Source organism: Callospermophilus lateralis, chromosome 11 (genome assembly GCF_048772815.1).
Source record: "Callospermophilus lateralis isolate mCalLat2 chromosome 11, mCalLat2.hap1, whole genome shotgun sequence".
Lineage (NCBI taxonomy): Eukaryota > Metazoa > Chordata > Mammalia > Rodentia > Sciuridae > Callospermophilus > Callospermophilus lateralis.
Window position 1 is genome coordinate 23,873,347 of NC_135315.1, and position 16,427 is coordinate 23,889,773.

General features: G+C 51.2%; 1 protein-coding gene across 6 annotated transcripts; it reads left to right on the plus strand.

Annotated features, from left to right (window-relative positions):
- Positions 1 to 1,018: 1,018 nt before the first annotated feature.
- Nfe2l1 (NFE2 like bZIP transcription factor 1) lies at positions 1,019 to 13,733 on the plus strand. 6 transcript variants are annotated; one of them, XM_076871320.2, is made up of 6 exons: positions 1,019 to 1,155; positions 2,849 to 3,867; positions 8,601 to 8,816; positions 9,240 to 9,329; positions 9,553 to 9,711; positions 10,599 to 13,733. In XM_076871320.2, exons 2-6 carry the CDS (start codon positions 3,358 to 3,360, stop codon positions 11,940 to 11,942), a joined length of 2,319 nt encoding a protein of 772 aa, XP_076727435.1. In that variant the 5' UTR covers positions 1,019 to 1,155; positions 2,849 to 3,357; the 3' UTR covers positions 11,943 to 13,733. The 6 variants fall into 6 exon arrangements, with proteins under 6 accessions (XP_076727435.1, XP_076727434.1, XP_076727436.1 ...); XM_076871319.2 differs by lacking the exon at positions 1,019 to 1,155 and adding an exon at positions 1,469 to 1,563; XM_076871321.2 differs by lacking the exon at positions 1,019 to 1,155 and adding an exon at positions 1,469 to 1,563 and having other exon boundaries at positions 8,634 to 8,816.
- The last annotated feature ends 2,694 nt before the right edge of the window (positions 13,734 to 16,427 follow it).

Sequence of the window (16,427 nt, forward strand, 5' to 3'; positions counted from 1 at the left end):
CTGGAAGATAAGCCTCTTCTTTAAGAGGCAAGTCTGGCCAGGTGTGGTGGCGCACGCCTGAAATCGCAGCGACTGGAGTGGTTGTGGTGAGGCAGGAGGTTCAGAAGTTCATGGCCAGCCTCAGCAATTTAGCGAGTCCCAAAGAAACTTAGTGAGAACCTTCTCAAAAGAAAAAAGAGAGAGAGAGAGATGTGTGTATGTCGGGATATGGTTCAGCGGTTACGCGCTCTGGGTTCAAACCCTGGTCCCCCATACCCAACCCCCCCCAAAAAAAAAAAGCCAAGTCTAAATTCCGTGGGGGAAGTTAGGGCTCTTTGTGTTGTTCCATTGATGGCAAAATAATTGCTATTATTCCCAATCTCTCACATCGCTAACATTCAGATTGTTGTGACAAACTGCCTGCAGAACTGTTCCCATGAACTGACCCTTGCCTGGGCCACGAGGCCGTACCGTCCTTGCCTACAAGTGCAGCGCGGGGCGGGGGGGGGGGGGGGAAGGAAGCCAGGACATGAGTTTCCGTTGCCAGCAACCAAGATGGCGGCAAGAGCGTCGCCACCACAAAAACCACACGCCCTGTGCCCCGCCTCAACTCCCCCACCCCGTTCTCACCCGACTTTTGCAAGTCATTATGGGAACCATCAGAGGTGCAATTCCGCGCTCTTGGGCGATACCCCTCCTATCCTCTGTCCTGAGCCCTTTTCCCTAGCCACAAAATGTGATAAAAAGAATGAACCTGTAACAACGCCCGCCTCAAACGCACGATGCCAGACCCTGGGGCCTTCTCCCCACTCATTGGTGGGCCCACGCCATGGGGCGGGCATGTACACCCATTGGACTGTGGGTCATGTCAGTTTTGGGGATACGGGCCAGGGGAGAAGGAGGTATATTCAGCTATTGGGCTTTCTTTGCTGTCAATCAGAGCAACATCCGGCGAAGGCCGTAGTTTCGGCTCACTGATTGGAAGAAGTGTTTTGGTGCCGCGGCGGGCGGGTTTCCGAGTGCAGTGGAAGGAGGGGGCGGGGAGGGAAGCGGAGGCAGGGAGCGCTAGGCCGGCCGGCGGTGGCGGCGGCGGCGGCAGCGACGACGGCGGCGAGGCCGGGACTTGGGCTGAAAGCCTACTGTGGCAGTAGCGGTGGACGCCAAGCTCAGCAGCGGGTACTGGCACTTTTCTTTTCCTGAGGGACGGGGCGCGCGCTGCGGGGTTGTGAGGCTTATAGGGTGAGGGGCGGCGGGATGTGGTTGAGGGTCTGGAGACCGGAGCCCGGCGACCAAGCGGGGTTTCAATCGGGGTCGGACCCTGGGCCTGGTAGGGAAGAGCCGCGGGGCCGAGGAGAAAGCTAGCTTCTGGGTGGGATGGACTGGGGAGGGCTGAGGGCAAGAGAAGGCGTGGTGTGAGGCCGGCTTGCGAGTGGGGTGGGGCCACGGAACCGGAGGGCGGGGTGAGGTTTGCCTTTAAGGGTGAGTCAAGGCCAGGAAGGTAGCACTTGTTCGCTTGTTGCCCCAGAAGCCTAGAAGCCGAGGCGCCGAGAGTAGGCATGGCGACTTGGTCCCAGCCGGACTCGGGTATTCGGGGCAGGGTGGGACCGGACTCAAGCCACGGCCTTTTGGCCTTAACTTGGTCTTTAAGGAGAGAACTTTGTCTGGTTTCTCGAACTTAATTAGTTCTTTAGGTTTTGTAACAAGTTGCATGGGAACGGGAGGGTAGCGTAAGCAGGAATTCAGGGTTGCATTTGTGTTTACTCGGACCAAATGAGGGTGTGCGTTTGCGTGGGCGTTATGTGTATGTGTAGATCTTGCTTCCAGTTTAGAATGAGGTTGGTGGAAGAGAGGAGAGGGATATGTCTTGGTTTATGTGATTAATGGAAGCTCAAAAGTAGAAACCAGAAACTGAAAGGCACATTAACCCTCTCCACAGTTGGCAGTGTGGGTTGAGAACTTGGCCTTATCCTTCTGCTTTGGCTCAGAAGGTCATATGAATGAAGATAAGACCTGCCTATTCAAATTGTAGATGGAACAATCCTATGAATGCCCCCATCGCCCCCCCACACTTTGTCTCTCTCTCTTTTTTATTTTATTTTATTTTTATTATTTATTTTTAGTTGTAGATGGACACAATGTTTTATTTTGTTTATTATTATTTTATGTGGTGCTGGGAACCCAGGGCCTCACACATTCTAGGCAAGTACTCTACCACTGAGCTACAACTTCAGCCCTCGCCCTCTCCTCCCTCTCCCTTCCTCCCTCTCTCTCTCTCTTAATGTGAAGATGCTAAGAAGTGGAAATCATATTTCAAAGTTGGGAAAACAAAAGGCATTATTCTATTGTGTGTAATGGTGAACTGAACATTGACTGTGTTTTTACACACTCTCACCCATTAATAATCTCTCCCTCCCCTTCAGAACTGGAAGGGAGGATCCTAAGCAGTTTTCTCCTGAGAGATGGGAAACCAGCTTTCCTTTAAGATAGGAAATGGTCTTCTCATGCTAAAAATAGAAGCCGGGTAATGTTGTGCCTGTATGAAGGGGGAAGGGTTGGTAAATCAGACAAAGTTTAAGGTAGTTTGGATGCTCTAGGCATTGTCTGCTTATTCAAAGCAAGATACTTTTAAATTACAAATTTAATGTGCAGTAAGAGATCTTTTCTCATCAGGACTTTCCTCTTACAATTATTCTGTCTATAACAGGTTGCTTTGTTTTTTTTCCTGAGAGATTAAGTGGTTGGGTGTTTGTTGTTTTTTTTTTTTTAACCCTGTAAAATTGGCTTTTTAATGTGTTTCCTGTCTTCTGTCATGAACATCATGTGAGAAGTATGGAATCTTATCTTGTTGCTCTTGTGATTCCTATTTCAGGTTTCTCTGGAAACCCCCCTGGTAAGTGTGGAGGAGGCGGGACACTCTGACCCAAGACAAAAGGCCTCTAGCTCCAGCCAAAGAAAATAAACCTTAGGAGGGAGAAGGAAAAAAAAAAAAAATCCATCAGCTGTTCCTGAGAACAGCCTGCAGTGGAATCTACAGAGAGGACAACTAATGTGAGTGAGGAAGTGACTGTATGTGGACTGTGGAGACAGTAAGTCACGTGGGCCCTCAGGGCCTGGACTGGGTTAGGAACAGTTGTACTTTCAGAGGTGAGGTGTCAAGAAGGGAAAAGTGAATGTGGTCTGGAGTGTGGCCTTGGCTCCACAGGGTGTGCTTTCCTCTGGGGCCATCAGGGAGCTCAACCCCTGTGTTCTGCCAGGGTGGGGTACAGGGTTTGGCACTGAGGAGGGTAACCTGCTGGCTGGAGCGGCAGAGCAGTGGCCTTGATTTGTCTTTTGGAAGATTTAAAAACCAAAAAGAGTAAACATTCTGGTCCTTCAGCAATGCTTTCTCTGAAGAAATACTTAACGGAAGGACTTCTCCAGTTCACCATTCTTCTGAGTCTGATTGGGGTGCGGGTGGACGTGGATACTTACCTGACCTCACAGCTCCCCCCGCTCCGGGAGATCATCCTGGGGCCCAGTTCTGCCTATACTCAGACCCAGTTCCACAACCTGAGGAATACCTTGGATGGCTATGGTATCCACCCCAAGAGCATAGACCTGGACAATTACTTCACTGCCCGGCGGCTCCTCAGTCAGGTGAGGGCCCTGGACAGGTTCCAGGTGCCAACCACTGAGGTAAATGCCTGGCTGGTTCACCGGGACCCTGAGGGGTCTGTCTCTGGCAGCCAGCCCAGCTCAGGCCTCGCCCTCGAGAGTTCCAGTGGCCTCCAAGATGTGACAGGCCCAGACAACGGGGTGCGAGAAAGCGAAACGGAGCAGGGATTCAGTGAAGATTTGGAGGATTTGGGGGCTGTAGCCCCTCCAGTCAGTGGAGACTTAACCAAAGAGGTTAGTGGCCCTGTGGTGGGTGGGTGGGACCTGGGGGTTTGGGAGGAGTGGGTTGGTCCTGAAGGACTGTGGTCACAGCATTAAGACCTATAAAGAACCAGACAGGTTCTAGGGGTCTCAGGCACTGTACTTGGCTAGAAATGGGATGAATTGTCTGACTTTAGGATTAGGGGCTGGGAGCATTTCCCTGTGTGGAACCATTGACCCACCTCTAAATGTACTGTCAGGTCAGTGGGAGGTTCCTAGAACATGCCAGTGTGTTTACTGCTTGGATTTCAACATGACTACTGAAAGTGTGAGGTGGGGGAGGGTCATGTTGTGATGGGCTGTGATGAAGTGTGTATCTGTTGCTAAGACACATATTGTGGCCTCTTGCCTTGTACCTCCCTCAACATCAAAACACATGTACCCTAAAGTTTTCCTTTGTGGTCAGGCCTCTTGTTGTACAGTCCTGATAACTCAGCTCTCCTGGGCCTGAGCCAAAGGGTAGACTTGGTAGTTATTCTTGGCCAGGAAAGGCCAAGGCTCCAATTCTTTGCTAAAAACCCATTGCAGGGAGTAGAGCAGAAAGGGCTGGAACCTAGAAGAGAAACTATTCTGCCCAAGTCAACTGCCTCCAGCTGTTAGAGGCAATCTTTAGCTCCTGTCACATGTCTAACATACTGTTCTGAACAGAAAGGGATGCATTTCTGGGCCTTTAATGATGCAAGTGGCTACTGTTGGCCACTGCCTCACCTAAATGATAAAAATGGATTGACTTGCCCCTCGACCTTAAGGAGCTTGAGAAAAGGCCCACTGCATTTTCCAGTAGGGTCTTTTTTTTTTTTTTTTTCTGGGGTGGGACATGGAAGGATGTGAAAAGGTGTATAGGTGCTGCAGAGCTTGACTCCCTCTGCTTACCAGGTCAGGCCATGTTTTGCCTCCCTCGCATGGGAGCCTGTTCCTGACCTCAGTTCTCTGTTAGTGACTGGCAAAAAATGTGACTTGTTTTAGGCCTATGATCTTCATCTGATTTTTGCCTCTCCTCCTGCCCTTAGGGGACAGGTGACAATATCTGGAGACAGTTTCAGTCCTTACAGCTTGGGATAGGTGATACTGGCATCTGGTGGGTAGAGGTCAAGGATGTTGCCGAACATCCTGAACAGTACAGAACAGCCCCTAAACCACAGTTTTATCTACCTCGCAACTATTATTGGTGCTGACTAGAAGCTTTGCCTTCTGCTCATCTGGCTTTTATTGAATCTTCTGTGAGACAGGCAAGGATTATCCATCTGATCATAGGAGCTAGGAGCATTTCTTGTCTTTCTGGACCTCTTGATTTTAGATCCTTGTGGTGACGGTTGGAACCTTACTCTTTTCTGCTTCCCCTTTCACTGTCCTTCAAGTGGACTCTAGTCTTGGCCCAGTGTTCTGAGGAAGCATGTTCCCAGCTTCTGATCTGTGGAATGGGCTGCTTTTGGGAATCGTATAGGAGTAGTTCCATTCTGGTTGTGGGGAGCTCTTCTAGAATGAGTTGTGCGATATCTGGGATGTCATTGGGCTGTTCAGGACTGGAGGGAATGGGAGATGGAACTTTGATTTCCCCCTTTCTTGTTTTCTTGGCCCTCAGTAAAGGTCATGCTTTCCCTGACCCTAGGCCTTCACCCTTCCTTTTGGGAGGAGGAGTGGGTCAGCCTTGGGAGCCCAATCTGGGAGGGGGGAAGGGAGGATTATGATATGTCTAGAACAATATTTCCTCAGCAACTCAGGGATAAAAATACCCAGGTCCTGAGCATGTGACAGGCACTGCTGGAGCCGGTATTATCCCTGGGGTGGTAGCGCTCCCCTGCTGCCAGGCCTATTCGATGGACAGCTATAGCCTAGGCCCTTGTCAGGGATAGGATTCCCCTTAAGGTTGGCACTCTGCCCAGAGCAGGGGGTGGCTTGTTTACTGCTCTTTCCAGGCTAGGAGCAGGCTGTGACCAGGGAGAACACAGTGTCTCTCCGATATGACCTTAGGCTCCAGGGGAGCAGCAGCATTGAGGAGGAAGCTAAATTTCTCCCTGGGAAACCAATCCGTGGAGTCTAATGTGTGATCCTGATTTAGCCAGGGGCCTTCCCCCATCCTTGTTTGGAGAGACATGGTCAGGGTACAGGCAGAAAATGCAGTTTTAAAAAGTTAGGATGAAAGGGGGAGTGGAAGGCATATTTGTGGCTGGGGCATTGCCCAGCACCTGTCTCCCTAAGTGCTGTGTTTTCAGGGTTGTGTCTCCCCTCCTCCTGCTTAGGGCTAGGCCCAGCCAGCACTGTGACATCTTTGCACGTGTGTGAAAATGGCTTTCCCTTTCCTCCAGTCTGGCCTGTTTTAGGGTGACAAAGCTACTGGCCATTTTTTTTTTTTTTTTAATTGGCTTGGGTGCCCTGGGTTCCTGCCCAGCTTAGTTTGTGATCCCTGGCCTTAAGGGCCGGCCCCAGCCTTCCTAAGAAAGCGAAAAACTCTTTTGACTTCCCAGCAAAGAATTTAGATTCCCGGGGAAGCTGCAGGAGGAGTGTCTGTCCAGTCCTCAGTGGGCTGGAGGAGCAAAATGCGACAGGAGGGAGGAGAGTGGCACCCCTTCCCCCAGGGCGCTCTCACTGCGCCACCCCAGCTGACTGACTGGGTTGGGTGGGGCTGCCCGCCCCTGGGTGCATCTCCTCAAGGAGACGGAGGCGGCCCAGGAATGGGCTGGTTCCTTGCGGCAGCTTCTCCAGCTGCCCTGGTGCAGAGATTGGCTCCCGTCTGCAGCTAGGTAACAGGCGGTGGGAGGGGATTGGCTCCTTCTGCATCTCCAGCGGAGACTTGGGGGAGGAGATTGGCTCCTGGCGCAGCCTAGGTAACGACAGTGGGAGGGGATTGGCTCTTTCCGCAGCCCAGCTGCTGACCTGGGGGAGGGGATTGGCTCTCTGCAGCCTCAGCAGTGACCTGCGGGGTGGGAGGGGGAGGGGATTGGTTCCTTGCTGCAGCCTAGGTAACAAGTTTGGGGGGCGTGGGAGGGGGAGAGAGGGAGGAGCGGGAGGTTAGGCCCAGGAGGGAGCTTGCTTTCCTCTGCAGCGTGAGCACGGAGCATGGGGTGGGAGTCCCGACTCACTGCAGCCTCTGCGGTGAGCTCAGGGTGGGGGCTGCCGGGCGCCTGAGTGGAACTGGGGTTGTGAGGTGGGAGGGGGCTGCTCCAGGATGGAGGAAGGGGGCTGGGCTGGGCCGCCCAGGCAGCAGCACGGGCGGGGCACCCTCCTCAGGCCCCTCGGAGCTAGCAAGGGGCCACCCTTCCAGCCTGGTGTGCTCCCTGCAAGCCAAGAGCTCCTTGCAGCCCCCTGTCCGGCTTCCCGGCACCGGCTGCCCTGGGGCTCCTCTCGCAGACCATGACCCGCCTGGACCGCAGCTCTCACAGTGGTGGGGGCCATGCCAAAGGCAGCCAGCCCCTTAACTCTTTGCTGGCTGGTCACCGGGTGGCCCAGCCCCCCTCTGCTCCTGGGTCCAGGGCTTCTGTTCAGGTTGGTGTATGGTGGGAGACTGAAAGGGAGAGGTCCACGTGGGAGGTCTTAGGATCGGGAGGATTGTGGTGGGAAAGGGTACTGTGCCCTGCTTAGGGCTAGGGAGGTATCTACTCTAAGGATATTGTTCTCTGGAAAGTGTGCTTTTTAATCCTGAATGGAAGGCAGCACTTGAGGGTTTCTTCCCTTGTGGGGAAGACTTTTGCCAGAGGGAGCAGCATGTATAGGAAGCGCAAATAGCTCTACTTATCAGGGTTCTGTGTTGGTAGCAGTGCGGGTGGCAGTTGATGCAGGAACTCTTCAGGAGCCACAGGGCAGAGAGGAAGGGAGGCATTTTGATGCCCAAGGTGGCGATGGGAACTGAGCAGTGATGGGAATTATGTCCTTGAATGGGTTGACTGATGGGGAGCCAGTGAGACCTAGGGTGTGGTATGAAAGGGAATCAGTGAGAGCACTGGTGTGAGGGGACACCGCGCTAGCCTAGGCTGGGGTGGAGTGCCCAGTAGGAATCATCTGACTGCTTGGGGCTCCCCTGGGATGGAGGCAGCTTGCTTGGATCAGCTGAGATGGGGATTCTGGCAGGGATGGATCCTGAGGTGAGCCTGGGCTTTTGAGAATTGTGGGTGTTCAAGCTTTACTCCTGCTGTCCACCAGGGAAGGGGGAAAGACTGGAGGAAGGACTGGAGACAGCTTGTCGTTGTCATTGGTTGCATCAGGTGGTTGGAAATGCAGGGATTTTCCTCTCTAAGCCACCCCACCCCTTTATGCAAATGCAGTGGCACCACAGGCTGATGCAAGCCTGGCCCCTGCTAAGCAATTCTGCACAAGTATGCCCTTGCTTGCCATGGCCAGCCTTCTACAAGCCATGTTTTCAGGGTTCCCATTCTCAAAAGGAGAGGTGTTTCCTGATTCCTCCTTCTTTTTAAAGTAGGGGTGAGGTAGCCTTGCCCTTCAGCCTGGGTGTGTCTCTGGTCCATATCTTTAAGCCTATTAGCGGCTTTTGCTTTGACTCTTTTTTGGGGGAGGTTGGGTGCGTAGTGCCTGGAGTAGATGATGAAGTCTTGTTGGTGCAGAGGAACCAGGGGGTAAAGACAGCAGGCATAGGGCTAGGAGGGCCCTCACCCAGGACTAACTAGAGCGATGCTAGGAGGAACCTCTGAGGGACAGGACAGGGAGGGGCCCTTGGAATGTGAGAGCTAAAGTCATGGTGGTCTGTCTTTCAGGACATAGATCTGATTGACATCCTTTGGCGGCAGGATATTGATCTGGGGGCTGGGCGTGAGGTTTTTGACTACAGTCATCGCCAGAAGGAGCAGGATGTGGATAAGGAGCTGCGAGATGGAGGCCAGCAGGCGGACACCTGGGCAGGCGAGGGTGCGGAAGCTCTGGCCCGAGACCTGCTAGTGGACGGAGAGACGGGGGAGAGCTTCCCTGCACAGGTACCACTGCCTCGGCTCACTGGCCTCACTTCTCCCTACATCCCCAAGATTCACCAGGCTGAAGTTCTTCCAGAAACTTCCCCTTAAAGAAGGCAGGTTGTGCCTTGGGGTGGACATGAATGTCTATTTTGGGTTGTGGTCTGTAAGTCACAGTGGCTGGGCTGCAGAAGGGGGCGGGGATGGCAGCAGAGCCAGAGTACCAGGCTGTGGCAGCAGTGCAAAGGAGCCAAACCATCGTGAACCTTTCTGCTTGTACCAGGACTTTTCCACCCTACTGTTGTCCCTAGGAATTTGGGACTTGGGGCGTGCCATTAACTGGGAATGGGAAGGAGACTACAGGCCTGCAGCTGTGCTGGGGAAAAGGTGTCAGGCCCAGGCAGCCAGGGCCCACGTCAGCCAGACTTACAGTTGCTGTTGCCACAGGTGCCTGGTGGGGAGGACCAGACGGCCCTGTCCCTGGAAGAGTGCCTTAGGCTGCTGGAGGCCACCTGCCCCTTTGGGGAGAATGCTGAGGTGAGCAGGACCAGGGAAAGCCCACCGAGTAAGCAGGGCAGGCTGCACATGGCATGTTGCTCCATGGCTGGCTGCAGAGCCAGCTCTCGGTTCTGGCCTTGTCCTGGCTGCTGTGGGTGAATTCAGAGGAAGGAAGAAAACAGGAAGCCAGGTTGTAGTGGCTGGGAGGAAAGCAGAAGGTGGTCTTTCCTTCTCCAGTTGAAGCCTCTGTGTTCTACCCTAGTTCCCAGCAAACGTCGCCAGCATAACAGAAGCAGTGCCTAGTGAGAGCGAGCCCCCCGCTCTTCAAAACAGCCTCTTGTCTCCTCTCCTGACGGGGACAGAGTCACCATTTGATTTGGAACAGCAGTGGCAAGATCTCATGTCCATCATGGAAATGCAGGTAGGGCTGTCCGAACAGCACAGACCTACAGGGTTTTGTGTAGGGTGTCCTAGTACGCAGTCACCTGCATCTCTCGGGAGAGAGGAACAGTTTTTCTGGCTGATACTTAAGAGAGTGGGGACACTGAGAGGAAACCTGTCTAGGTGTGTCCTTGGGACTGTGAGGGCTAAAGTCAAGGTGGGTTTTAGGTTAAAACCCAGGACTGGGCCTTCCAAAGCAGATCCTGCCTCCTAGGTGTACCTTCTTTCTTTTTCTTCAGGCAGATAGTCCCTTGACTCTGTGCTTCTATAGTTCAGCATTAAGGATGACTGATGTTTGAAATGGAGCCTATTATAAGCATTTATGACTATGTCAAAATTAACCCTATCACATATAACTATAATGCATTGATAAGAAAATTTTTAAAAAGTAATAGCTGACATTCACATAGTGCTTTACATCCATCATCATCTCACTTGCTCTTAAAATCATCCTTTTTTTTTTATTTTTTATTTTTTATTTTTTATTTTAAATGTGAGGAAATTAAAGCTCAGAGAGGTTAGGTGATAAGCCTGTGGTCATACAGCACCATGGTGTGGCTAGGCTTTCTGATTCCTGTCTGGGTGTTCTTTTCAATGTGTTAGTGTTATTCTTTGTCTCCAAGGTGGGGGGTGTCTGGTTACACATGACCGGGAACAGGTCAGTCCTGCACTGGGGTGGAGTCCACACAGAGGAACCCACTCCTGCCAGGTCTAGTGGTCCAAGTATGACCAGGAGCGAATACTGGGCTTTGCTTTCCAGCCTCTTGTCCTTACGCCTAGGTAGCTGTGCTTCTGGTGGGTCCTGCAGGGTGTGGACCTCAGGGAGGAGTCTGCTCCTAGTGAACAGTATGTTCTTCTCTCTCCCAGGCCATGGAAGTGAACACATCAGCAAGTGAAATCCTATACAATGCCCCTCCTGGGGACCCACTGAGCACCAACTACAGCCTTGCCCCCAACACTCCCATCAATCAGAATGTCAGCCTGCATCAGGCGTCCCTGGGGGGCTGCAGCCAGGACTTCTCCCTCTTCAGCCCTGAGGTGGAGAACCTGCCTGTAGCCAACAGCTCCACACTGCTCCCGCTGGTCCCCAGCAACTCCACCAGCCTCAACTCCACTTTCAGCTCCACCAACCTGGCAGGGCTCTTCTTTCCACCCCAGCTCAATGGCACAGCCAATGACACAGCAGGCCCAGAACTGCCTGACCCACTGGGGGGTCTGTTAGACGAAGCCATGCTGGATGAGATCAGCCTGATGGACTTAGCCATCGAGGAGGGCTTCAATCCTGTGCAGGCCTCCCAGCTCGAAGAGGAGTTTGATTCTGACTCAGGCCTTTCCTTGGATTCCAGCCACAGCCCTTCCTCCCTGAGCAGCTCTGAAGGCAGCTCTTCCTCCTCCTCTTCCTCCTCTTCCTCTTCTTCTGCCTCTTCCTCTGCCTCTTCATCCTTTTCTGAGGAAGGTGCTGTTGGCTACAGCTCTGACTCTGAGACCTTGGATCTGGAAGAGGCTGAGGGCGCCGTGGGCTACCAGCCTGAGTATTCCAAGTTCTGCCGCATGAGCTACCAGGATCCGTCCCAGCTCTCCTGCCTGCCCTATTTGGAGCATGTGGGCCATAACCACACGTACAACATGGCTCCCAGTGCCCTTGACTCTGCTGACCTGCCACCACCCAGCACCCTAAAGAAAGGCAGCAAGGAGAAGCAGGCCGATTTCCTGGACAAACAGATGAGCCGGGACGAGCACAGAGCCCGTGCCATGAAGATTCCTTTTACCAACGACAAGATCATCAACCTTCCTGTGGAGGAGTTCAATGAGCTACTGTCCAAGTACCAGCTGAGTGAGGCCCAGCTGAGCCTCATCCGGGACATCCGGCGTCGGGGCAAGAACAAGATGGCAGCTCAGAACTGCCGCAAGCGCAAGCTGGATACCATCCTGAACCTGGAACGGGACGTAGAGGACCTGCAGCGTGATAAGGCCCGACTGCTGCGGGAGAAGGTGGAGTTCCTCCGGTCACTGCGGCAGATGAAGCAGAAAGTTCAGAGCTTGTACCAGGAAGTGTTTGGGCGGCTGCGGGATGAGAACGGGCGGCCCTACTCGCCCAGTCAGTATGCGCTACAGTATGCTGGGGATGGCAGTGTTCTCCTCATTCCCCGCACAATGGCTGACCAGCAGGCCCGGCGGCAGGAGAGGAAGCCAAAGGACCGGAGAAAGTGAGCCTGGGGAGGCAGGGGGTGACGCTCACCAAGACTGAAACTTGAGAAGGGCTGGGCCTGGACCTGGACCTAGACCTACTGTGGGGACTTCAATGCCTTCTTATCCAATATATCTTCTCAGATGGGATGACTGCGGGTCAGTGTACAGGAAGAGGCGGGCGCAGGCGCTGTCTGGCTCCGCTTCCCCCGAGTGGGGTGGGTGGAAGTGGCCAAACCACCTGGGTGGTCGAGGTCCACCCCTTTGTGGTGAGGGATGTGTGGTGCCAGCGTTGCTGGAGGTAGAGGAGCAGCTAGTGTGAAGGCCAACAAAGGGAAGGGACTAGTGACAGGAGAGGAAAGGAGTAGAAAGTTTTATTCCTAGAATGGAAGGAAGGAAACCCAAAAAAATCAAAGCGGTCAGAAAAATCACAGGGAAAGTTAAGGTGGGCTTTGTCCAGCATTCCAGGCAACAGGTTTGAGCAACTCTGGTGGGCCTAGGTTACTGATGTGATAAACCCTATTTCACCCCAGAGGGGTACACAGACACAGGGTGGGATCGATCGGGGAGGGGCTGTTAAACTCTTTCTGTTCCTTGCACTTTGGTATCCCTGAAGGGGGGCTCTTGGATTTCATCTGTAATGTTTTGGTCAAATGGGAGCCTTGGGGAACCAACACTGGCTTGTTGGTTTAGGGCCAGAGGGAACAGAAGAGGGTCATGTGTTGCAGTAGCCCCAACACCAAGCATGTCACTCACTGCCCTGCCACTGCCATCTCCCTCTGTGCTCCAATTGCCCTGAGCTGAGGCTCCATCAGAGCCTGCATGGAAACGCCATACTCTACCCACTGCTGCCCTGCTGCCGCCTTTGTGTTCCTGCCCCTCACTGGCTCCCTGCAGCTCTTTGGGAGTGGGGCACTGTGCTGGCTGGCAGTGCTTGGGACTGGGCCTACAGCTTCCTCTTTTGGGAGCTGCTCTGGAGGCAGGGGGATGATGTAGAGGGAGAAGCCAGCACTTCAGGCAGTGTTCAGCACAACTGGGGAGTGATTCTTCCCTCAGGCCTTGGCCTATCAACAACTGGTCTTGTCACTGGGGAAAAACAAAACCCCTACAAAACCCAGCAACAAGAAACTAGTCCTCTTAGAATTTTTTGCGCTTTGTTTTTTAGGGCTTGTGCCCTGTTCCACTTATAGGGTCTAGGATGCTTGTGTTGAGTAAGGAGATGACCCACTATTCAAAGCTGCTAAATGTTCTCTTTGCCATAAAAACTCCGTGTAACTGTGTGAACACTTGGGATTTTTTTTCTCCTCTGTCCCGAGGTCTTGTCTGCTTTCTTTTTTGGGTTTCTTTCTAGGAGAATGAGAAGTGCATGTAATGGGGGGCCGAGAGCACCTTCCCCCCAGGCTCTCGGCCACAGGCAGCTTCTCCACAGCTCCAGCTTAGCCTGGGCTCCTGGAACACTGCCTGGGGGAGGCAGCAAGGGGAGCACCAAGTGGCCAGATGGTTCCAGGACCACAATGTCTATTTGTAACTGTTTGCCACTGCTGCCCCCACCCCTGCTTGGCTCTGGAGTTCTGTCTGCCCCAGATTAGCAGGAGTGAGTTGTGGGGGAAAGCACTGATTCCTCTCCCCATGGGGAGGGGGGAGTTTCTAACTGAGCAGTAGGGATAGAAGGCGAGAGCCTGGGAGTGCTTTTTATAAATTATTTTCCTTGTAGATTTTATTTTTAATTTATCTCTGTGACCTGCCAGGGAGAGGAGAGAAAAAGAGATGCTGTGAGCACATGACAAAATAAAATAAAATAAAATGGATGATTCATTCTCAAGTGCAGTTTCTCCCCACTTGGAATTCAAACAGAGTAAAGGAAATGGGCCCCATGGGGGGAGGATTGGTCATTATGTGGCTAAGGCAGAATTCCAGTGGGAAAGTGGGTGGAGAGCTGTGGAGGCTTGACAATCAGATATTTTAAAAGGACAAAAGGAAGTGTCACCTGGCCTAGTTCCTTACCTGTCCACAAGTTAGTGACTGCTCTCCCTACCCAGCCCCCAGTACTGGGGATTGAACCCAGGGGTGCTTTACCACTGAATTACATCACAAGCCCTTTTTATCCATGGTCTTGCTAAGTTGCACAGGCTGGCCTTGAACTTCTGATCCTCTTCCCTCAAGTCTATATAGTTGCTGGGATTATAGGCATGTGCCAGGCTACAATAAGGTAACTAGAATCTGTTATCCCTCCAAAACACCTACTCTAGTCAGGCATGGTGGCACACACCTATAATGCAGCAATTCAGGCTGAGGCAGGAGGATCGCAGGTGTGAGGACAGCCTGAACAACTTTGCAAGACCTCAACTCACTCCTTTAATAATGCTACTAGAACAGAATTCTAAAACTTAAAAAGGGCAAGGCAACTAAAAACAAAATTTGAAATAAAACCTCAATTCATGATGATAGTTAAAAAAAAAAAATACAAATCATAACCTAGAAGGGTGAACAGAATACAGTTATTTTGTATCCTTTTTACCTTGCGCCTTTTTCTTGTCCTTACTTGAGTGTATTTTTGTTGTAACAGATGGACAGTTTTGTCCAGGATCATGCTAATTAGCTCACATCTTTTTGCTGCTGGCAGTGGATATTAGAACTTCCAGACTTTCTCTGGTAGAAGACAGGACTTAGGTTAGGGCTGAGGAAGGGCTGCTAGGGCTAATCCATTCATTCAAGTCAGAAGTAAGAGGTCCTGGTGTGAGACAGGGAGATAAGCTGTTCTTGGGCTGACTTCAGTCAGCAAAATGATTTTTCCATGTCTTACTCTTGTAAGGAGATGGGTGTGGACCCACTGTTTCAAACTACTCCTTCCTAGATCTCACCATTGAAGCTATGAAAATAATTACAGAACTGAGGGGCAAAGTAGTGACCTAGAGTTATGCCTCCATGGCAGACTCACCCATTCTTTCTGGGAAAAACTGAACAGTAATAGTCAGACACCTTGGTTACACTGAAGCCCTGGCTTTCCTCAGGCTGATCTTGTCCATGATTTTATTACCTCCAGCTAAACCAGACCTTGTTTGCTGTGTTCAGGCTTGTGGTAAACTGCTGAAATAAGTGCCCTACCAAAACAAAGTCCCTACCACCTTCAAGACTCCTATCTTATCCTATGGGCTTTGACCAAGGACAACCTTAGACTGAATAAGAATTTAGGCACTACCTTGTGAACAGATGAAGAGCAAGAATTCTATTCCCATTATTGATGCTACCAGTACACAAATACAAGTACTATCTGCCTTTCCAGAACCCATTTTCCCAGTCAGGTAGAAACAATGTGGCAGAACCCATGTACATGATTAAATCATCAGGAGTGGATGAGCCTTGTTTTCCTATCACTAATCCATCTGGTAAGTGAATAGAAAACTATGACTTGTCATTTTGCCAGTGTACCAAAAATCACTACCTTTTCACCTTCTTACTCAGAAGTCAATTATCCTTGCCTCTGATTCCAACTTTGTAGTGGAGGACAGAACATTGTAAAGAGGATTATTTTCAAAGTCAGCTGGATAGAAACCCTCATTTTCCTTGTTGAGTACACAAAAATACCAACACAGGTCTTAAAGCAGCTGCTTTTTCAACCTAACTTAAATTGCAAAATTGAGACAGGCTGCACATCACTCTTTACTCAATCCCTCTTCATTATTTCAACTAAGAAAGGAGTTAAACATTCTGACTTTTGTTTTAAACACAAGTTTGATTGAACAGTTGATTAAATCTCCCAATCCTCATTAGGGGCTGAAGCAGTAACTGAAAAAAAAGGGGGTTAATGTCCCAGAGCCAGGCCTCCTGAGTTGTTCAGCTTGACCTTAGGCTATGTAAACAGCAAACAAGGCAGGTTTGGTCAAAGTCAACTAAGATTTAAAAATGTATCTGGGGGCCGAGCATGGTGGTACACACCTGTAATCCCAGAGACTTGGGAGGCTGAGGCTGCAGGATTGTTAAGTTTGAGGCCAGCCTCAGCAATTTAGTGAGACCCTCAGCAATTTGGACCTTGTCTCAAAAATTAAGGACTGGGAATGCAGCTCAATGGCCAACTGCCTTAATTACGACTCTGCTTGCCCCCACAGTGTAGGGCCTACAGTGCTTTTCATCCCAGCAAGATAGTTATCAGATTTTACTTGCTTTTAACAGTTACCAGTTTATTCAGTAGGAAGCTTACAACAAGACCAAGACCAATTAAGTTATCCATGAAAGAGATGATAAACAGGAACTTTTGGAGAAAACTTCCCTGTTGCATAGAGCCAATCCAAGGTAATCCACAGAGACTGGTAGCTGTCAATCTTGACATCTTAATTGCCAAATCTCTTTAATCCCACACCAAAACACTAGAATGCCTCTGTTTGATTATTGCTTCCTATGCCAAAAGCCAAGACTCTTGTACCAGGTTGAATACTGGCTCAATAGTGATACTTGTACAGCCATGCATCACATAGATGACAGTCTGCGTATCTTAACAGTCTATACCACATA